Source organism: Pseudomassariella vexata, assembly GCF_002105095.1.
Source record: "Pseudomassariella vexata strain CBS 129021 chromosome Unknown BCR38scaffold_10, whole genome shotgun sequence".
In the NCBI taxonomy this organism is placed as follows: Eukaryota; Fungi; Ascomycota; class Sordariomycetes; order Amphisphaeriales; family Pseudomassariaceae; genus Pseudomassariella; species Pseudomassariella vexata.
Window position 1 is genome coordinate 161,687 of NW_024467965.1, and position 21,751 is coordinate 183,437.

The 21,751-nt window shown below is 50.3% G+C and overlaps 8 protein-coding genes across 8 annotated transcripts; 2 read left to right on the forward strand and 6 right to left on the reverse strand.

Moving 5' to 3' along the window:
• Window positions 1-1,196: 1,196 nt before the first annotated feature.
• Window positions 1,197-2,625, forward strand: BCR38DRAFT_525680 (uncharacterized protein). The gene is made up of 2 exons (XM_040865328.1): window positions 1,197-1,488; window positions 1,868-2,625. The coding sequence occupies exons 1-2, from the start codon at window positions 1,379-1,381 to the stop codon at window positions 2,187-2,189; spliced, it is 432 nt and encodes a 143-aa protein (XP_040713319.1). The 5' UTR covers window positions 1,197-1,378; the 3' UTR covers window positions 2,190-2,625.
• Window positions 2,626-2,962: 337 nt separating this feature from the next.
• BCR38DRAFT_439683 (uncharacterized protein) lies at window positions 2,963-3,956 on the reverse strand. Its single transcript, XM_040860650.1, has one exon. It carries the CDS (start codon window positions 3,494-3,496, stop codon window positions 3,005-3,007), a length of 492 nt encoding a protein of 163 aa, XP_040713320.1. The 5' UTR covers window positions 3,497-3,956; the 3' UTR covers window positions 2,963-3,004.
• Window positions 3,957-5,324: 1,368 nt separating this feature from the next.
• Window positions 5,325-6,006, reverse strand: BCR38DRAFT_487004 (uncharacterized protein; the record flags this gene model as incomplete). The annotated part of the gene is made up of 2 exons (XM_040864099.1): window positions 5,325-5,945; window positions 5,998-6,006. 2 exons carry the CDS (start codon window positions 6,004-6,006, stop codon window positions 5,325-5,327), a joined length of 630 nt encoding a protein of 209 aa, XP_040713321.1.
• Window positions 6,007-7,102: 1,096 nt separating this feature from the next.
• On the reverse strand, window positions 7,103-7,578 carry BCR38DRAFT_487005 (uncharacterized protein; the record flags this gene model as incomplete). The annotated part of the gene is made up of 2 exons (XM_040864100.1): window positions 7,103-7,130; window positions 7,184-7,578. 2 exons carry the CDS (start codon window positions 7,576-7,578, stop codon window positions 7,103-7,105), a joined length of 423 nt encoding a protein of 140 aa, XP_040713322.1.
• A 4,764-nt stretch (window positions 7,579-12,342) lies between these two features.
• Window positions 12,343-13,781, reverse strand: BCR38DRAFT_30466 (uncharacterized protein). Its single transcript, XM_040854599.1, has 3 exons — window positions 13,443-13,781; window positions 12,788-13,383; window positions 12,343-12,698 (listed from the first exon to the last, which is right to left on the reverse strand). Exons 1-3 carry the CDS (start codon window positions 13,592-13,594, stop codon window positions 12,406-12,408), a joined length of 1,041 nt encoding a protein of 346 aa, XP_040713323.1. The 5' UTR covers window positions 13,595-13,781; the 3' UTR covers window positions 12,343-12,405.
• Window positions 13,782-15,093: 1,312 nt separating this feature from the next.
• BCR38DRAFT_293803 (mRNA capping enzyme-domain-containing protein) lies at window positions 15,094-16,455 on the reverse strand (the record flags this gene model as incomplete). The annotated part of the gene is made up of 1 exon (XM_040854482.1): window positions 15,094-16,455. A coding segment is annotated over one exon (1,362 nt), but the record flags the coding sequence as incomplete, so codon positions are not given.
• Window positions 16,456-17,138: 683 nt separating this feature from the next.
• BCR38DRAFT_347344 (26S proteasome regulatory subunit-like protein) lies at window positions 17,139-18,759 on the forward strand (the record flags this gene model as incomplete). The annotated part of the gene is made up of 3 exons (XM_040856339.1): window positions 17,139-17,597; window positions 17,663-18,495; window positions 18,561-18,759. 3 exons carry the CDS (start codon window positions 17,139-17,141, stop codon window positions 18,757-18,759), a joined length of 1,491 nt encoding a protein of 496 aa, XP_040713325.1.
• A 390-nt stretch (window positions 18,760-19,149) lies between these two features.
• On the reverse strand, window positions 19,150-20,662 carry BCR38DRAFT_411136 (alanine transaminase-like protein; the record flags this gene model as incomplete). Its single annotated transcript, XM_040858541.1, has 2 exons — window positions 19,150-20,201; window positions 20,269-20,662. 2 exons carry the CDS (start codon window positions 20,660-20,662, stop codon window positions 19,150-19,152), a joined length of 1,446 nt encoding a protein of 481 aa, XP_040713326.1.
• Between the last annotated feature and the right edge of the window lie 1,089 nt (window positions 20,663-21,751).

Genomic DNA, 21,751 nt, shown 5'->3' on the forward strand with positions numbered 1-21,751 from the left:
ACCCAACACATAGGTCATCATTCTGATACTCTGGTAAGTATCGTGCGGGATCGATTACTGTAGTCTTTGTTGCTCAGTTGCTGATGAATCCCAACACGACGTCGCTAACTCTCGGTGCCAAGCGATTCTAGGAACGTTAGTTATTCGCAACCACATAAATTCGAAACACGCAGTGGGACGGTCAATTATAGTACGTGGACGGCCACTGATTCCTTTACGTACGGACTACAGTGTTCCATGCCTCCGTACCCCAATTTTGCAGTACTTAGCAAGGCTGCGGCGGTACCTCAACACGAACATGTGGTAAACTCTTCACTATGGCACTAACGTAAGTGCCGTGCGGAACTGCCGCTGCGTCATCTGATCATGGCCCGGCAAAAGAAGGGGTGCGAAAGGACCATTTCTCATGAGTTGAGTGAGCCACATGATGAACGGAAAGACACCCAATTGGTGATGGTCAAAGACGACTTGTTTAGCGACTGTGCAAATTGTGATTTCTGGAAGCGCCCCAAAGAGGGAAAGACCTAGCACGAATGTGTTCGGCTCGAGGATGAAATTCAGTGTATCCGGCGTGGTCTGACGGCAACAAAGTACTGTGCATCGCACCAGCCCAAACCTCGACCAGTAAGACTCCTTTGCAACTCAGCCTTGCCGATCGGTAAGCTGTAAGGAGCCGCACATCCTGGGGAGGAGGGACGGGGTCGGGAGTGGGGGAAAAGAGAATCTGTCAAGGAGCGTAAAGTCGTGGTTGGTAGATACGAGCTTATCATATATTGGAGCATCGAAAGGACAACAGTCGGGACAACTCGATCGCTATACGTACCAAGGGTAGCATTTTCATTGGTTAGTGGGGTAGGCCGATTTCTCCTGTCCTACTCCCGCACCATCTACATCTCTACGGGCTTTAGAAGCGTAGAGCTAATAAAAATAAAAATAGCACTGGAAATGCCCCAGCTGCAGGTTTTTCCATCCTTCGCGTGGCATTATTCCCGGCGAGGCTCTTGTCGCACAGGGACCGTTCGACAGCAGATGGTTTCCCAGGGCTACTACTCGCCTTTACTCTACTAGAAATCCTTCACCGGAATAGCGATCCCATGTACATGGCCACAGCCTGCCGATAGTGATCCGCGCCATGTGCTCAACCCCTGCCTGCTGATCTACTACAGGCAGGCTTGGCCGCATTCAGAGAAGGGAAACCCCAACGAGGCTCTATTCGCCAGTGAATCCTGTCCAAGAAGGCTGGCAAGCGCGATATGACGGCCATATATTACCTCAACATCGAGCTTTTTCTGCCGTAACCTGCTCCACCTCCTTGGAACGAACAAACGAACAGAGAGGCCAGTAACAAGCAACGAAGCAAGTCAGAACGGAAAGTACCATGACCAAACCTTGGGATACTTACGAAGCCACCATCAAGAGCTTGTATACTAAGCATACACTCTCTACCGTTCGGCAGATCATGCTCCAAGAGTACGGATTCAAGGCATCGTATGTATTTTCTTACTTGCCTCCTTGTTTACTTATTTGCACCCCTTTCTGTACGGCTGAGTGTCTCTTGCTAAGATTCAAAAAGCACTCGCGCATATAGGGGCCGACTTGATCGATGGGGCATCTCGAAGTACAAAAAGAACTGCGACGATTCCATGAGTCCCGTCGCGTCTTTTAACCTGGACCGACGCGATTCGTGGCAGCCGCCTCAAGGGGCCGACACTGGGACGGCGCGACACAGTGATGCGATGCCGTGGCCACACCATGGCCACACCATGGCCACAGTGACGGCAATCACCATCAGCAAGGTCTAGCTCAAAGGTCAGCCTTGTCTCCGCTTACAAAGAGATTACCAGACACTGACACCTCGTACTCGTAGTGATTTCAGGACAACGCTTCCATCTCACCAGCATACCCCCGACTATGACCACAACAGTGTGCCATACCGAGATTCCCAGAACCACCAAGCCAATTCTCAGATCGTGGCTTATCCCAATGACAAAAACAACGATGGAGGCATCGTCCAGGCTGAATCAACAACCAACGAGACCACAGGTCCCTACCTTTCATTTGATGGCTATTATGGAGCCTCAGTCACTACTATGCCGGGCGATACTCCCTCGTATGCTTACCCCTTCCAAACTCCAGTTGAGCTGATCGAAACCGAGGCCCTGAAGACCCAAATGCAGGGCCAAGAATGAACATAGTTGGCTTAGACGCAACGACACCGGGACCTGTGAGCCCGAATCACATCTTTTTTTAATGATAGCGGGCATTGATGGGTGGGGTTTCTTTTGCGGAATAATGAACGACTTGGCATGATTCATAATCTTCACGGCCCATCCTTGTAAACCCGTCACTGGCATTAAAAAGGGATAATCCTTGAACTCCATGTAAAGCGTCTTCGCCAGCTAACTCTCTTTTCGAACGAAGAACCAAGCAACGACTCCTGCGGAGCATGTATCCCTTCGAGAGAGCTCATACAAGGGTACACACCTTAGTGACTAGCCCATCATGACATCCAGCTCTTAATGGCAGCATGATTGTCCCGCAGGCTGTTTCAGCGCGGGGGTTTCTGATGTCCAATCAAAATAAGTCGCCTCCAGTGTCCTCCATGAAACTTATTCCCGGCTAAAATCTATAGGACGACAGCTGCCACATCTTTCTGCTTACATCGATAATTTCCGTATCCAGGACAACGCAAATGGTTTGGATCACAAGGGAGCCTCGTACAGTAAGAAGTCGGCCTCCCAAATGTGCTCTCTGACACAAAATCGCACGTTGAGGTAAGCTGTGGGCACAATTCAGGGGCGAGCTGGCCTAAAGCCATTCCTTGCTCAGCGTCTGATTTTTGCAACGCGGCCCCAGGAAATCATGGAGGTATATAGAGAGAGTATTGTTTAAAAGAAGAGGTTTTCATAAACTGGACAGTAAGTCTGTTCACAGTTTGTTCTATTTTCTTAGCGGAGAAACCCCTCAGTATCAGTCAGGATTTATATTTCCAAAGTTTGATAGTTTAAACAACTCGGTCGAACTGAGCGCCTTGTCCAATGATGTCGTAGTCCTGATACTGGCGCACATAGTAGGCATTGCCACTAGCTGTGGCTGGAAGAGATGACTGGGTGTAAAGCCCGGGACCTTGTGAAGCCAGCATCGAAGTATGTGTGTTTGTGTATGCCGTACCGGGACCTGTCCTCGGGTCAACGATGTGGAAGTACTTTGATGTATGGGCATCACATGTTGTAGTTGTGAAGACGAATCTGACATGAGGGTCTTCATGTTGGTCCAAGAAGTGCTCCATGGGCATCTTGACAGAAATGTCACCTTGAACACCCCCATCCGAGGACGAATTCGAGGGGTCGTGGCCCGATGACATATGAAGGGTAGGCTGTGAAATACCGACGCGAGAACGGCTACGACAAAGCGAAGTTTTGATACGGGGCCGGTGGCCGGTAGACTTCTTGGAGTGTTCTCCCGTGTGTGAGTCCGTGGCCTGAGGAGGGTTCATTGTGATACAATGTCGGCTGGAAGGTATGGTGTCGTGGTGATATGTAGGAGTATTGGAGAGTCTGTCTTGTCACTCTGAAGAAGTAAACGAAGTAAACCGAGAGCTTCAGCCAAGGCTAGAGTAGAGCGGCTGATGCTCCAGGAAGAAATCGAGAAGAGAGGCGGAGTAATATAGAAATGCAGACAAGGTGATAGCTTTCGGTAAGTGTGATGGCCTACGTGATTCAAAGAGAACGGTAAATAGGCTAGCGATAAGATGAGGGCATATGTTGCGTCGACAATCAAAGCTAGCCATAGTGAAGACTTTTGGTGTACGAGGATAGAGCAGAAACGAATAGAGAGAGGGAGGCCAAGAGAAAGAACGGAAGAGAATTGCCTACATTTATACGGCAGGTGGACGACGGTAAGACCCCAGTATCGACCGCAAACCACGAATAAATGATGGACTCCTTACTTTGATGAGTATATATGCTGCTGGTAGGATCTTGCTCAAGCTGGATAGTACATGGGCTTTAACTTGGGATGTGCATGTGTGGGATGTGTATGTATGAGGCTTACAGAGGGGTAGATGTAGTGAGTCGTATTGAGGAAAGCTAGTGAAACATGATGTTCGTGTCAACTACCTCTGATAGTATGACGGGCGAATGTAATGATTTGGCAATGATCCTGATGCGTTGATTTGCTAGTTACAGACACCCCTGCCAATCAAGCGCATTAGTTAGTCAGCTCCTAATTCCCCTGATCGCTGCTCATATTGGACGATAACACTGCAAGTGCTTTGCCGAACCGCATTTTTGGCAACACCGTGGGCGTGTATCCAGAGAGGCTCCTAAGCCAAGTAGGTAGCTGTATATGCCCCGCTCTAAGCTGCTAGACATTCGAACTGACCCGCGGTAGTGAAAGTAAAGTCGGTCTTTCAAGGAATACCTGGAAATGGTCGTCCAAGGTGTGGGTGCGATGACGCACTGAAGTTTTGATGCTTCATGATTTCTATAATCATTTCCCCTGAACTCCCATGTCCTCATGAATTCCAGGTAGCCCTTCATTAATCAGTCGTCTTTCATTGCAACCAAGCAATATTGATATGAGATATGGCCGCCACGCCCAATCTGCATTACTACCACTTCATTCTCGGCTTGTGTCTTCACGTTCAACTTGTCAGCATTTTCTTTCAGTGGTGGGCTACTTTTATAACGATAAAATCATAAATAAGGACACAGAAGCTCTACCAAGAAGGCATTTCAGCAAGATGTGGTCTCTTATATGAAATCTGCAATCCGCCAAGGCGGCCATAATTTCAGGCGTGTCGGGCTAGGCCTTGAGGATTTTGCTGTCATCTTCGATTGTAGTTGATATAGTTGGGGGGCGATCTCTTTGCGGCGGTCGCATCTTCGTTTGATTTGGCCGCTTTCGTCGTCTGTAATGTCTTCGTCTACGACGTTATAGTCTTTCGCTTTAATGTTCGTCCGAGCTTGGGGCGATGACGTAGTCGCTTCTGGACTTGCTAAGGACGAGATCTCACGATGTCGCGCTCTGGCGCATTATCAGTGCCCACCAGGACCTTGTACATGGTCTCGTGAAGCGTGGCGTGCGGAGTCTTTGGGAATCTGCCGCCGCCAATCAGTCAGTCTTCGTAAATGTGTTCTCCTTCGTAGTTTAGAAATATGGCCTTAGCTCCCTGCGGAGTGAGCTTCTCGGGCGTGGTACGCAGCTTTCATTAATGGGGACAATAGCCCGTGAGCCGTGGGTTCGGAGGTGTGCGTCATCAGGTTTCCTGCTGCTCCCAGGCTCCAACCCTTCATAGAATGCTTTGTGCGGTGTCATGCTGGCTACCGTGGGCTGGCCGGTCCTGCTGTCCTGCTTATCGTTTCGTAGGTGAAGGACAGGGTGCAGTCCCAGAAGCACATTGGTGTTTTGGTGTGAATACCAGTAGCACGGGCTGCCGTTTGAACGAAGCCAATGCCACACTCTGCCACGCTCTTTTCGTAGCGGTTGTGTGACGTAGAGATGACGGTCTGAATCTTCTCTTTGTTGCAGTAGTCGGTGAGAGCGATCAACTGCCTCAGGAAGTCCTTGGCACCGGTGACTTGTACGGTCTGCAGACGTTTCGGGGGAGTGTGACCATTGATGCCTTCCTGGATAATGCAGACATACGACAACAGGCTTTCGGTAACCAGATCCTTGCTTTTGTAAGTATTAAAGGCGCAGTGCCTCGACGGGTCGTCGGGCTTTAAGTCATAATACTTATTGTTTTCTACCGAAGTGGGATTAATCTCGCCCAGATCGCAGTGAATAACTTCGCCCACATATGTGGCGCGAGGCTGGGGGTCAACAGAGGGGACCTTGGTGCCTTTGTCCTGGTAGCAGGCCAGGCACAGTAGTGTCTTGATTGATCCGTCTGAAGTCCAGATTAATGCCTCTTGAATATCTGATTGTTCAAGCCAGTTGTTCTGCGCTCGGGTAGCAGAGATGACGACGCCAGAGGAGCATCTGCCTCATCACATCGTCCATCTTCAAGGATGGTGCCGTCAGATTAAGTGCTGTCATTCACCGGCATCTTGCAAAAATGCAGTACGTTGACGTGTAAAGGTGTGATGGGGGCCCGCAGATCCGAGAATCAATCCACTGTATATATGCAGGAGTCATCATGCCTGTGAATTGGAATGCACACGAGGATCCTGCGTTCACTGATTGCCTATAGTCGAACCAAATCTTGCCGAGCAAACACAATTTCGAGGTTGCACCAGACTCAATCCTTCGAGTGGATCACATTTGCTGTGGTTTGTTATGTGGGCATTAAACCCCTGAGGACGGCTGAATGTCTAAAAACATACAGCTTTACTTGCTTGATTACATGGCCACTCGCAGTTCTTGTTCTACAGAAAGACAACTTGATGGTGATTGAATCTCTGGCTATTTGAGGAAGCCATGAAGTTTTCTATTTTGTGCAAATGACAACTGATATCGATAATGTCAGAACTCGAAACGCAATGAGGCAGATGCCTCTGCAACTCCAGCTCAAGAAGCCACGGGGCACAGGCCCGCTCAGAACTCTCTATTTCCGCATTTGGTCGAATTATCGTTAAATCCCAGACCCTGCAGGCTGTGATCCATCATTCCCGGTCAGATTACAGTGCTGCGGTTGGCTTTCCCAATCCGCACCTCTCTGCTCACAACTTTTCCTGCGGACTCGATACCCGTGCACTTTGTACATCGAAACCTACTGTGCTACAACCTTTCCTGTGAGTAACAAGGATCAAGTACAACAAGGGGTCGGCTTATATGGAAGCAAAACACGACTTGTAGAAGAGAAGAGGTTGCAGACATCAGATCGGACAGTTCAGTGGGAGAGTGTGTATATATTGGTAAAGAGTAATGTCAAGACGAATAAAACCTCGAAAAAATACTCTCATCCATGTCGTACGAAACATATCCTCTGTTTGCTAGCCCAACCTCAACTAACACAGCCCAAACTATCAAGTCATGAGCTCAAGGCTCCAGGCGAAAAGAAATGAAATGAACCCACAAACCTGCGCAACATCCACATACCCATGGTACTGCTTTGTCCATCTCTGTACCGGACAAGTCAGATCCTCCATACAAGGATCTAGCAAAGACCATCGTTGGGGTCGGAGCTATCGTCTCAGGTTAGCAACTTTTACTTTATTTATTGAGCATCCAAGCTCACATATATCTCCAGTTAGTGTAGCTGCTGTCACCACCCTGTCCGCACCCATTGATCTCCTTCTGGAGCCCATCGTAACAATCAGCAAAGCTGAGGAATTTGTCCCCGCTGCTGATCTTGGAAACCTGGAAGTTGACCTTCTTGTTGGTGTCGATGTTGTAGCAGGCCGCTATGACGGGCGAGGCGGACACATAGGTGCGCTGTCCCAGGGCTGAATTGCAGGCCGACCCCGCCATCTGGAGGGCGAAATCCTTGCTGGAGCCCCAGGACGCGCCGCTGGTGTAGCAGCCGCGCTTCTCGATGTTGCGAGCCACCTCCGATGGGGCGGAGGGAACAGAAGGGAGCGCCATGGCGGTGGTGGCGGCAAGAGCCAGGTTGACGAGGGTAGTGAATTGCATAGTGGCTGCGGAAATGAGAGTCTGAGAACGAAGATGAGTGATGATGGATAGAGGTTTGGACGGGTTGATGATTGGTACTGCTGATGATGCTAACTGGGAGATATATTTCCTTCTGTTTGACCGGCGGGACTGCTCCCTTTAATACTTAATCGTGGAATGTTCGTCGTATAACCGTTTCGCCGCTCGCCTTGCGGTTTTCGTATTTCTTCACGGTATTCCTGGACGAAGAATTTCGCAATTACCGCATACTACCGATATATCCATGATCTAACTGCGTGAGGAATCAGGAATAGCTTTTTGCAAAGGCAGGCTCTATATTTACTTCTTGGCACTTCCTGACTGGTCTCAAATACAGGAGTTAGTGTTGGCCTTCATGAGTATGTAAAAGAACCCTGTCAGGTACGCGCAGGGGATTCCCACTGTACTCGGTTTGTGTGGTAGCTTGACAGGAAACCTTTTAGTCCAGCACTGAGGGATTCCATCCCCTATTGATAACTCTGCGTAGATCCTGTCTTGATTGGTGTATCGCTCTACTGTTCTGTTGGCTGTATGCGTTCCTATTGCCGCTACACCACCTTCGGCCTAGGGCATAACCGTAGCGCTCAATCCCACAAACACTAAGTAAGAGCCCGCATGAATACTCTGGCAGATGTGGAATCGCACTGGTACTGGCATTCGGGCTACATACGAAGGTGAAGAAGGGAAGTATAGGTGGGGGGTCCAAGCCGCACAAGGGCACTAAAGTATCTCGCGTGCATCTCACGTGACTTCGGCCACCAACTCAACAGCAGAAAGTTAATTAATTACCAGGGCCCCTTGTCACATTGTGTATTGGTCTCCTTGTGAGGTTGTAAAAGCATGACATTCTATCTAGTCCTATGGAGCACGAAGGTTGGACCTAGTCCCAAAGGGCTAAGTCACGTGGTAACCTTGGTGGTCTTAGCAAAGCCCACCAAGGTTGCCTAACAGGTTGGATTGTGATATGTGGCCAGGATTGTGGGTGGCCGGAAATGTGGGGTTGTACGTTAGTACACGGGTGTAAGTGAGAAGATGTCGATCGGAGCTAAGATTAGCTTAGCCTCGATAAGCTCGAAAGCTAAGTCAAGAAATAATGGAGCTGTGTGTTAAAGCGCAGCCGAGTTATCGGATGATCATAGGAAATTCAACTCCTTAAAAGGAGTCAGACGCTCAGAACTTAGCGCGCGGCAGTCAGAAGTCTCCTGAACACACCACTTCTTGGAATCGATTTCCGTGACAGCTAAATCGTAATTACCCTGTCAAGTACCGCCAGGCTGCCCGCTGCTTTCACTATAGCCGTAACCACAACAATAACAACGGTGAGTACAAAAATAGACAGTTAAAAAGCAGCAATATATCGTAGCCCTTTTCAGACTTAGTGGCTTGGCGGCACCTACAGGGTAGCGAATTTATTGCCACTTACTGTATTAGGCGACAAAAAGCTTGGCACGGTTCCATCCGTGCCATTGCGGGGCTGACAGGGTTGTCAGCCATTGCTAGCTGGCACCCTTATACTAGTCTATATCTCACGATTCCTTAAGGATTAGCCTTGAACCTCGGTGCAACAACAATCAAGCTACCTGATGCCATACTGCGACCTTGAAAAAGCTCTAGGAATACCTTAGCTACGTACCCGCGGAGGTCTTAACCCTAGCCTCGGGTTTGTTTGGTACATTTCTGGGTAGCCCTCCCACTGAGACCCTATTGTGAGGCTGATGCGAGTGCATATGGGGTGTGAATTGTTGTATTGGGAAAGGATGGCCAGGTCAGCTATTCTGGCCTGGCAAAGCTCTTTTATAGTTCTTATCTTATCTATCTTATCTATCGCGATAGGGTAACCTCCATGGGGTCACGTATCAGGGGGCTATCGTCGGCTGAGGTCGCGATGGATCCAGTGGGTATATTCCAGTTGCAGCGAAGCCTGATTGTATATTGCTAATCGTGAATGACTTCGTATATGCCTTGATATATAGCGAGAGGAAAGTTGACTTTTTAAGTGGAAGAGAACAGTACTCGATCGAGAGAGAGGTCGCTAGCGTACGATAGTACCGCTTTAATAGAGCAAATACGGCGACGTCGAGAGGTTGGAGCCCGTGAGAACACTGTGCTGGCAAAAATAGTAACGATATCTTGTTACAATAGGCTAACCACATGAACTCGACGTTATCGTGAGCGATATGACCATCTAATATCAAGAGCCGCTGCTCGTCGGGATCAACTGGTTGTGTACGAGGTATAAAGATATCACAAAGCCATCGAACGGCGATATCGGTACTGATCCAACCGTTAGACGAATAAGTATATTGCCAATTAGGTATATCGTCGCAATCGTTAAACCATTGGGCTTGGAGGCTCTTGCCAGTATATATTACTGCTGGGGTCAACGAGTTGCCCATCGCCGATATAGCATGTAATATAGTGACCCATTCGCGGTTTTCGTCCCTCCGAACGAATGTTTTACGTTTCTCTGACGATCCGTACACTGTACCCTCGATCCCTTCGCCAATCGCGATGCCTGTTTCGTCCATGTTCCAGACGTTATGTGGAAAGTAGTCGTGAGCTACCATCAAGGCTTCGTACGTCTCGAAGAAATCGTCGATATTCTGCGTCGATAAGCCATCAAATCGCTGACGGTCGAGGCGTCGAGATTGGATACTTCCGACCTCTGGATGGCGTTGAATAAAGCGATGAACCCAATGGCGACCGAGGCCCTCTGATCGACGATCCTGAGGCATCAGAATCAACGCCATCTTAGCGATGAATAGCGCCGACGGGCTACGACCCTCGCGATTTATCTCGAGGATCCATCCAATCAGCGCGTCTTCCTGATCCCTAGATAGCTTCATCGACGCGATTGACGCGTCAGAATGGCTCAGGCCATCGGCGAGTCGTAATTGGAGGGTAGAGCGCGGAACGCCCCATCGGAGGGAAGCCTGGCGCTGGGATATCCCTTGATTGATATCGTTGAGTGCGCCTTGAATTGAATTTTCTGAATATCGAGGCATTGTATAATAATAGCCAATACTGATGATGATCTGTTGTACCGAAGGTTGTTGTAGTTGGCAGAATGGATGGCCAGAATTGTGGGTGGCCGGAAATGTGGGGTTGTACGTTATGTATCATGGATAAGTTTTCAATTGTGTGTTTGTACCGTGCCCCACCTAGGCACGCGCCAACTCTTCGCTACTTGACTTGAAGGGACCTTAATAGCTGTCTTAATATGATTAAGACAAAACGTTGTAGTAGTGTGAATTTCCCTTTCGATATACCACCGCCGAAGTAGAGGGTTCGAATTCGTTAGCGATCCGCTTCTGTAAGGTGTTTAGTCCCAATTGTAGTTGCTAAATACGCGATAATTAGGACGCGTTAACAGCAAGTTGGAATCAGAGGTGGAAGTACCTTTTCGTTAGCATGAGTCCACTGGTACTTGTCAAGGGGGTGAAAACTTTGGCTTGATACCGTAGTACGAATGTCCTTAAGCCTCTTAGCTCTTATCGCTAGTGAATCTAAGGATAACACTACTTGAAGGAAGTGTTTAAGAAAGTAACTCGATATCCTACGAAAGTGCGCCGACACTTGTAAGCGATTTATAGGTGTTAGGCTTAGCGGTAAGTTCTATTACCCCGATTGAATTCACTCTTAGTATATTTTCTAATGCCTGGGATGGACGCGATTTACTCGCCCACTGGACTGGATCGGAGTGTCTAGTATTGGATTGTGGGCAAATGGTCTTGTATTGAAAGTGTCATGATCTCTGGAGAGTCCAGAGAGAAGCAAAGGGCGGCCATAAGGGCCTTATATAGTCAGAAATGACTGATGCCTGCCCCACAGCCAGGACTTGTGTGGTTCAATGGGTAGAGGTCATATTGACCCATACTTCGTACGGTTTGCGGCTTTACTTTTCTCCCTTTGACTTGGCAGTCTTGACGGAGTAGCCTTGAAGGTCCAACATCTAGGTCACGGTGGATAATCTTAACGACGCAGATGACCGTAATCGTCACTCAAAGAGAAGCCAGGACTCACTGGAAATTTGGACAAACCAAGTTCTATCACCCCATAAGCAGTCGAGAATCGTGACGTCGTATAGGAGGAAGCGTTTCAAGAATCAGCTGCCTCTTGGCCTCAGGAACCCGTGCCTCACGAAGCTAAGGTGGACGATAGTTGGTTGGGTTGTATTTTCTACATCCAAGGAAACGAAGGACAAAAAGAAGAAGTAGGTGTGGCCCCTGGTTGAAGCAGACCCAGGAAATGAATTTTAGCCATCGTGTGGGAAGATGAAAGCTGGAGGTGTCAGATACAATGGGCCACGTGTTTTACTAGTAGTATGGTGCTAAGTTTACCAGCCACTTGGACTTAGCCTAGGACCCTTCTGGAGAGAGCACACAACAACAACAATCAATGGGTCCGATCATCTCAAGGTCACAAAGCAAGATACGTGAATATCTGACAAAGTGGGATAGGATTCGTAGACCTGTCGGCAAATGGTTGGCCTTACTTGGACGACTGGATTCGTCGCGTAAGAATAGATCTGCAGAAAGAAGTTTATTCACTACCCGACTTCTTGGAATACAGCGGCGGTCATCCGTTAGTTGTAGTCACCTCCCTTGGCACCCAGCCTTGCATAATCTTAGAAAGTCAATCCGTATTGTGAAATTTACAGAGCGACATATTCGGCTAACATAAGTCATCATTGCGTGGTATCTCAACCAGGTTCGTTTCCATCTCAGCCTGCCCATAACGTTCTAACCCTTTCATTCCCATAATGACATGAGGCATCCCCACACACTCGGTGGCTACCTGACCTGTCCTTCACAAATACTCATAGCACAAGAAATCGCCCTTGATATCCATCACGTCACGGATTGTCCGATTTGGCAGCATCTCGATCATATCCATGTTGTGATTTAGCGTGGTCTCGGTGCCGTTGTCGCCGAAGTAGAGAGACTGGGACTCGGAGACTTCCAACAAGCCCCGGCTCGAGATGTAGTCGGCGGTGGGGACATTGCGGCCGGCAATGTCGTAGAGGCGGCTGGCGGGGTCGACTTGTTGCCACTTTCGCCAGATGCGATCGAGGTTTGCGTGATGTAAAAAGAATATGGGGTCTGGAGCGGGTTAAGTTAGTTTCGTCTCTTCTTTCATTTTTTCTTTCTCTCGCCTGGAACAAATCAAGCGGGGTTGGGTAAGTAATTACCTCCAGGGCTGTTGATGAGATCCGTCATGGTGCCACCAGTACCACCAATGGACGAGTGGCCACCAGTGTGAATAGTGTTACCGAAAAGATCGTACACATCACTGAATTTGCTGTAAGTGAAGAGCGTATCAATGTTGCTCTGACTGCAATTCTGCTGCGCAACCAGCTCATTCACATTCCGTTTTAGGCAGTGGTCGGTATTGGTGTACTTGGGCCCCATGTGAAGCGTAATATTAGCGAGTGGACCGTCGGAGACGCACAAGTCGGCACCGGTCCCGTTGCCGCCGAAGCCGGTAACGGGATCCAGGACGGAGGATCCAAGGATGTTGCCGACGTCGAGCACCGTTTCCCAGTAGGGCTGAGCGCCCTTGTAACCGCACTCCGTCTTGAGCATTTGCTCGTGCAGGTAGACATAGTACCGATGCCACGGGAGCAGACCGCCGACGTTGTGCACGATGTTGGTGTTCACCTTGTGGACGTACGTCAGCTCGTCCCAACGGGTCGTGGCACCTTCCCAGCCCATAGTAGCGGGCTTCGACATGAGGCAGAGCGTGGCGTCGACATAGTCCTTCTTCTCGACATTGGTGAGTTTGTGCCTATGTGAGGTTTAGCAATGCATTGGATGTGAATTGGCAGGAAGGAATGTATGTCTCACCAGGCTTTACGTTGAGTGGGATTGGTACAGGCAGTGGCTTGTTGCCCTTGCTGCTGCTGCTGCCGCAATTGTTGGGGGTTTAAGCCTGGTGCGGCACTGACGAAAGAACTGATACAAAGGACCGAGAGTAGCTGGAAATGAATGGACACCATTTTAGCGGTATTAGGTATTAGCGAGTGACTGGCAAAGAACTTGTTGATCACGATTGGAGATCATCTCTACTCCACGAGAGACGTCCTCCCTTATATATAACTATTCCAGAGCATATTGGTGGCGGTCGAGACCAGGGAGAATCTTTAGGATACGCATTGAGATTGACCCTGGGAAGCTCATACCAGCCGTATAGTAGTAGTAGTAGTAGTAGTAGTATGCGGGTGAGCCACGTCTGCATCTCCACTAACTGCCATTTTATTGCATAGCTTGGCGGCTTGAATTAGACTTAGACCGAGTGCTTGAAAACTTCATGATCCACAAAGCCGGCGCACTGCCCAGTTCCAATACTGGCAGCCGACCCACCCAAGCCGTCCTCAACATGTTGAACATTCAAGTCGCGGGAGGGAGAAGTGGGGTCTTGCAAGTTCTGTACACAATAGACGATCTCCCCGAGTCTCCATGGAACGATATGAGCAAACCCTTCGGTAGATAAGAGACTTACCAGTACTACTGTTGAATGAGGAATGACGCCCGTAAGTTGTGATGTGTGGCCGAGGCAAAGTCCCGTCGGCAAATCACGTGGTCTAAAGCTTGACGGCTTGTCAGACACAGGTCGAATAGCATGCAAAAGCTTAGCACAGGGATTCTACGCGCCGGTAACTCCGTGTGCTAGCACCGAATGGGTCACTCAATATTATTGGACAGCAAATTTAGAGATGGAGACCCGGGCCAGGGGAAGCTATGCGGCTTCATAGACTGCGTATTGCGTACACGTACATCTTCTGATGAAGGGTTTGTTACTAAAATTCATTATTTATTGCATAGAGGATATAACCACCTACCTTTACGTATTTGAAATCTGCTATATCCGATATCAGACATTGACAATACAAGAAAGGCCCAGACAGCAATTTCTCACAAGAAGGCATCACTAAAACAGAGAAAGAAAAAGAGAAAAACGGATGAATAGTGTATGAGTCGCAGGGTGTCTTTCGTTGAGGAGTTCAATGCGGCTTGGTTGCTTGGCTGCCATCGACTAGTGGCTGTGTCTTATCCTATCCTATCTTGGGAAATTGGACCCTTGGCTAATGTGAAGTATCGCATGATGGAAGAGGAAACCACTAACAGAAAGAAGACATCTTCCGGCAGGGGTTGTGTGCATACATTGCCTAACTACATAGAAACTTGGTCTTATCTGATCTCTAGGCGCTCGTAACGTATGTAATTGTAGTATTGCGGCTGGTTGTGCACAACTTAGTGGACGCAGCCAAACTTTTCTGGCACTGGGCAGTGGTACGTAAGCCACTATGTGTATTACAGCTGCGTGGCCGACGACAAGTCGGGAAGCTCCGTAAAAGTTTGACCGAAAAGGAAATACGCAATATCGAGTAGAGCTGTTGCACAATTTGTGAGACACAGGGCTGTGATGCAACATGCAATGGCATAAATTGTTCGCAGATGCCCCAGGCCCAGCAACCAGATTGAAGTCGGCGCGTACCTAGACCTTGTAGAAACAGAAAGCAACGTAGAAATTGGCAACCTCCATTTCTTCGGGAGAGACCAGCAGCGGCCCTCCGCCTCTCTCACGCACGCCCATGCGCTCACTAAGAGGGCCCAGAATGCGATCGTTTTTCTCCGTCTCCCAAACTTCCTTGAAGGTCTGGTGGTACTGTAACTCGAGATTATAGTCTTCGGCCAAAGCTCGGAACGCATGCCAGGGCACCACATATTCCGGCACTTCCTCAACTGCCTCGTCGAGGAAGAAATTGTATTTCCAGCCGAAAGGCGGCCGGAAGATACCGTCCACTGGGGTCTTGCCAGGAAATCTCACTCGGTAGAGATCATTGCCCCACTCTGCTGTCTCCTCGGCTTCTCCTTCTTCGCGATCCTCGTTCGCTGGGGCCTCCTTGCCTTCGATAATACCTTCCTTCTTTGCTGCCATGCGCTCGTTGAATTTGGTGACCTGCTCGCCAATAATATCAGAATTGGGAATACAGCCCAAGAATCTACCACCCTTTTTCAATGCTGATGACACGTTTTGTAGCATCATTCGGGCTTTCTGCTCGGTCTCAAAGGCGTAGTGCATGCAAAACATCATACTGACGATGTCAAACCCGCTCCTTCCCATAGGTGAAGGATCGAAGCCGACTTGCCGTACGATATCAATGTCTCCAAGTGATTCGCCATAGCAGTCCTTGACAAAGAATCGTGAGTCGAAGAGCCGCTGCTGACGTCCTCCTCTGAAGCCGCCTCTACCTCCTCTTCCGCCACCACCGCGACTGCCCATGCTGCGATAGCGCTCTCTAGCCTGCTCAATTGAAATTTCAGCAGGGTCCATACCAACGTACAGTTGAACCGTTTGCGGTGCCTGCTGCCATTTGCCCAAGTCGCCCCCTTTGCCACATCCAATGTCAAGCACCAAGAGCTCATGACTGCCCACTCCAACCATGTCTCGCCCACGCTCATGAGCACCTGGAGTATGATCTTCGTCCGGTGAGAACTTCTGGATGATCGTGCTCTTCACCCAGTTGTTGAACGATCGCAAGCCCTTGATGCGACTTCCAGTCTTTCTCCATTCCCGTCCCCGCTCTGGCACAGAGTTGTAGTGCTGTCTGACCACATCATTGATAGCAGCTCTGGATGGGTCTGCCGCAATGGTGGCACTAGCTTCGGCAGCGGCTCTGTCGCGTTCTTCCTGTCGCCGCCTGATTTGAGCCGCCTCATCATTTGTTATACGAGCGCGTCGGCCGGGCTTCTTCTGTTTCCGTGGTGCATCTCCCGGCGAAGTAGAGCGTTGGTGCTTTTTGGCCGGTTCGAGTTTCTTCGCGTCGAAAGGCTGGGGCAGCTCGTCATTGTCATCTGAGTTGGAGCTGATTTTCTGGCGGCGAGCACTGTAGCTACCACTGCGCTCAGGTGATGCTGAGTGTTTGCGTTTCTTTGCTGATTGGAGGCGGTTTGCGTTGAAGGGTTGAAGCTCCCCTTCCGACTCGTCGCTTGCCATTGCGGGCTGAGGGTAATGAATTGATGGAGGTTTGGATTCTATGCAATGGAGAAAGCAGACTAGAGATGGGTTCTAGAGTTGATGCCAGTAATAAGCCGAGGCAGATGGTTGAAAGAGTAGATTTGTTCTGAAGTTAAGAGGAGTTAGAGGTCGAGATGCAAGTGCTTGCTTGGACATGTGGATCAATATCTGACCGTTGCATGCAACAATGAAGGTACGAAGTACTCCATCCTTTAGTACAAATTCAGGCTCAATGACATCCACCCCCATCATATGATTGGCTGCGCTTATTTGGAGTACGTGAGCGCCTGCCGCCTTGTAGCCCGATTCAGCGCTAGGCCGCGCCTAGACATCGCCTGGCCTTGCTTCACAAACAGCAGCTGTTCTGCTGCACTGGAGCTTCAGATCGACATCTCACTTCATTTGATACACCCACGACGCGAATCGCACGGCCGTACTTTTCTCCCGCCACAATCTTTCCCATTCCGTATTACCATCGATTGCCAGCCCGTCAAACAAACCTATCAAAACATACCACCAACATGGGGTCCGATCCACAATACGCCAAGTGGCCCATGTTGCCTCTGGGCCAACACGTCTTCAACCTCACAAACCCCTATGCCGCTCGTCCTGCTCAACAAGCAGCTGCCAAGAGCCTCCAAGATGCCATCAACGAACACAAGATGGCGCCGCTGTACAAGTACCTGGCACACCCCGTCGAGGGAATCTTGAACACAATCGGTGAAGGGACATCATCAGCACCAGGGAAGTCGGTAAGCCGGAAGCCGAGTACCGTCGGCATGCTGGCAAGCAAGAGCTCGACATCTAGCGCGAACCTGCCCTGGGACGAGGACCTCTACAACAAGCTACAGGCGGAGAACGTTCAGGAGCTTGAGGCCTTCCAGAAGGAGGAAGACGAGGCTGTTGAGAATGCCGGCGACACCGAGGTCATTGCTGCGAGGGGCAAGAGAGCCGAATTATTCGCCAGAATTGGTGACAAGGTCCGTCATATTACAGCCTTGAGCCAGATTTGCCTCCTTCGTGACAATGTTAACACCCGCAACAGGACAAGGCGATAGCAGCATACGAAGACGTCTTCGAGAAGACGGGTATCCTCGGGACCAAGATCGACTTGGTTCTGGCCATAATCCGCATGGGACTCTTCTATGGCGACAAGGCCCTGGTGAAGAAGCACGTCACGCGAGCAAAGGCACTTGTGGAGAGCGGAGGTGATTGGGATCGTCGCAACCGCCTCAAGGCCTACGAGGGCCTGCACCTGCTGACGGTGCGCTCCTATAACCTCGCCGCACCCCTGCTACTCGACTCTCTGTCCACCTTTACTAGCTACGAATTGTGCACATACTCCAACCTGGTCGTCTACTCGGTGCTGGCCGGCTCTGTCTCTCTGAAAAGAGTCGACTTCAAGAGCAAGGTTGTCGACGCCCCCGAGATCAAGGCCATCCTCGGCGCAGACGGCGACGACAAGCTTCTGGCTCTGACTGGTGCCATTTCAGCGGGCCCTGGAGCTGAGGACGCCGAGATGGCTGATGTCAAGGACACCAGCACGCCGAGCGCGCCAACCAAAGGCACCACGGTGGTCAACCTGACCACTCTCGGCACCGGCACTGACCAGCCTGAGTCGGAGATGGCCGTTGACTTTTCGTCACTGGCCCAGCTCGTTAACAGTCTGTACAACGGCAACTACAAGTCGTTCTTCCAGGCTCTTGCATTGGTCGAGGAGCAGTTCCTGACGCAGGACCGCTACCTGCATGAGCACAGGGGCTGGTTCATCCGCGAGATGCGGCTCCGAGCATACCAGCAGTTGCTGCAGAGCTACCGTGTGGTAGGACTTGAGAGCATGGCAAATGACTTTGGCGTCACGGTCGACTTTTTGGATCAGTATGCCATCCTCACTGAACTTGTTCTACCCCGTTTCTTTTTGGTCTATACTAACAAACCCCCAGTGACCTCGCAAAGTTCATTGCCGGTGGTCGCATCCCGTGCACCATCGACCGCGTGACAGGCAAGGGCGTGATCGAGACCAACCGACCAGACGACAAGAACAAGCAATACCAAGATGTCGTCAAGCAGGGTGATCAGCTCATTACTAAGTTGCAGAAGTATGGTCAGGCTGTGCGGTTGCGTGGCAGTGAGAGAGCGTAGTGGCTTTTTTGCTATTGAGTCTAGCTTGCAGATAATAGGTGGATACCCTCTCCAAAGTGGCTACAGCACATCAGTCCTCTATTCGCAGACACTTTGATTCAGGGGAGATCTGGGACAGGAGACGCGGTGGGCCCGATGGGTCTGTGCAGTAGACATATGTACCATAATCAAGATAGACGGCCCGAAGACGCAGGCTTTCAATGCTTATGCGGGGAATGATGCGTTTGGGTCTATCATTTCTTCTGTTGTTCATGATGTCATTTGAATTGATAGGCTCATCCTGGTCTATCTCATCTGATGAAACCCAAGCCAACTGTTTTTCGCCATCCTATGCCCAAACCGGTCGCCGCATCTCAAAGCGACAATCTTATCAGACGAAAACGACGAGGTCTATCTGAACTCGTCCATGAACTCCTTATGGAACTTCTTGATAGAACCAACCCATTCCGTACCAGGCGCCAAGAATGTCGTCCGGAAATGCAGAGTACCCTCCTTCTGCCCAAACCCGCTGCCAGCCACGAGGCACACGCCCGTCGCATCAAGCAGGCGCAGGCAGTAGAATTCATCCGGTGACCTGCCCTCCTTCTTGGCAGCCTCGATAGCCTTAGCCGGTAGGGTGATGGTAGGGAACAGGTACATGCTGCCCTGGGGCTCGCCGCACTTGACTCCCTCCATATCCTTGAATGCATTGTAGAGCGCAAAAGCACGCTCCTTCAGACTATTGAAGATGCCGTTGTACTCCTTGTCGTAGAGCTCGAACGACGGGTCGCCTTCCCGAGGCGGGTTGACCATCAGCTCGACTAGGCACTGGCCGATAACGGGCGCGCAGAGCATGACGGAAACGAACTTGTAGACCTGCTCCTCGACTTCGGGGTCGAATCCGATCAACTCGAAGTAACCGCCGCGGTGGCCACATTCGCCAACCATACCCTTCGAGATAGAGTGCAGCGAGGCGAGCTCCAGTGAATCGTACTTGCCGGGAGCATCCTTCTGCTTCTTGAGGAGCACCTCCCGGAAGGAGTGGAAGGTGCCAAGAAAGACGTTGGTTTGGTACACTTCATCGGCTATGACAACCAACTTTTCTTGCGTGGCAAAGTCGATAATGGAGCCGATGTCGGCCTCAGAGAGCGAGGCACCAGTAGGGTTTCCTGGGTTGATGACCACGATTGCACGCACATCAGTGCCCTCGCTCTTGGCCTTTTCGTAGGACTCCTTGATGGTAGCCAGGGAGGTACCCCAATTCTGTGACTCGTCCAGATAGTAGGGTACACATTTCGCTTGAAGGACGGCGAGTGCGGCGGTGTAGAGAGGATATTGCGGGATAGGAATGAGGATGCCACTGTTCTGGCCGGCACAGATGATGTGCAACAGAGTGTTGACACCGGAAGAGGCGCCACCAGAGAGATAGATGCGCGATGGATCGGCTGGAAAGCCATCTCGTCCTGTGTTTGCCGGTCAGCACGACGATGGCCCATTGTACACTGACAAAATTCACCTAGAGGCACATACTCTCCAAAAACTTGGCAATACTCTCCTTGATCCCCGGGGCTCCTGCACTGGCACTGTATGCGCCCACGCTTCCGACCTGGCTCAGCAGTGTCTTTGCGCGCTCGATGACATCGGTCTTGTACCCCAAAGAGTTGATCAACACGTCCTCATGCTCGAGCAACTTGGGGTTCTCGAGCAAACTCAGAACTTGGCGAAAGAAAGTGATGGGTTTCTGGTCGAGTTGCTGGGGATTTCCAATGTTTGCACTGATGACCTCTTTGAATGGCAGGTCCTTGCCCTCGCCTTTGCGAATCTTGGCGCGGTATACTTCTGACTTGACGGCGAGCTCACCACGGACGGCATACTGAGCCTCAACCACGTGAGGGTTGATGTTCTTGATGTTCAACCTCGCCATTGCATGACTCGTGTTGTGAAAACGCTCTATATGTTGGTAGCCAAAAGGGTTCTGTTGACAAGATGGCGGGGTCACCGGACCAAGTGGTGATGATCGCGGGGTAGTAGTATGTGCTTGAAAATGGATTAGCAAGACTTTTCTGAAATAATTGCCAGATGGTAATTAATAAAGCAACCCAAAGTATTGTGCAGAAACGAGAGGATTTTATAGGCCAAAGACGAGGTGAATTCTAAACCGGAACTAATGCTCTCATGTTCAATCTGCAACGGATAGATGGAAAAGGCAACGAAACAGGTGCGTCAGAAATTTTGAGAAACCACGCATTTTCAGGCGGTTCTCGCAGCAGGCGACCAAAAACTGATACAGGGGTATCATCTGAGTTTGGTCTTGTGCCTCCACAATCCCCACGTCAACCTCGACCCAATGAAATCGCTGGCCCATCAGTGGCAGACCAAGCGACCGGTACGAGGCCCCTGCGGTACACCGTGAGGCGAATCCAGTCACCGATCCCAGCACGAGCCAGCACTAGCCTGCACTAGTCCGCGCCGAAACCGGCAGTTGGGGGCAGATCAGACGCCGAAGCGAAACTACCGTGGAGCTTGGATCCCACTGCAATGAGACTCGAGATGAACTTCCTGTTTGGACGCACACAGGGTAAAATGATGACTGAGAATTCTTAAAACTTACTTGCTGATAGCAGGCGCAGCCCACGCCGTAGTTCGACATCGCCTGATCGAAATGAGCGATTTGAAGCCAGGCGAGAAACGGTAACAGTTTGGCGAGGCACTGCCAGTGCTCCAGCCCTCAAGCTACATGACGAAACTTTGGTCGCCATTCATGCCAATTGGGAGAGCGGCCTTCCTCAGCTAGGCTAGAAGAGGTGAGAAGCGAGGTGTAACAGAAAGCCGCGTTTTTCCTTCACTGACCTTGAAATGAGTAAAGAAGATGAAGAAGGAACGCGGTTTGGTCTTGATGGGAATTCCTCACGGAGAGATAGAGAAACTGATAACGGTTTCACAAGGGAGGGAAGTCCGAATTTTGACTAACAATCGGTCCGTCCAGCTTGCTCACCGTCCCGCTGAAATAGAC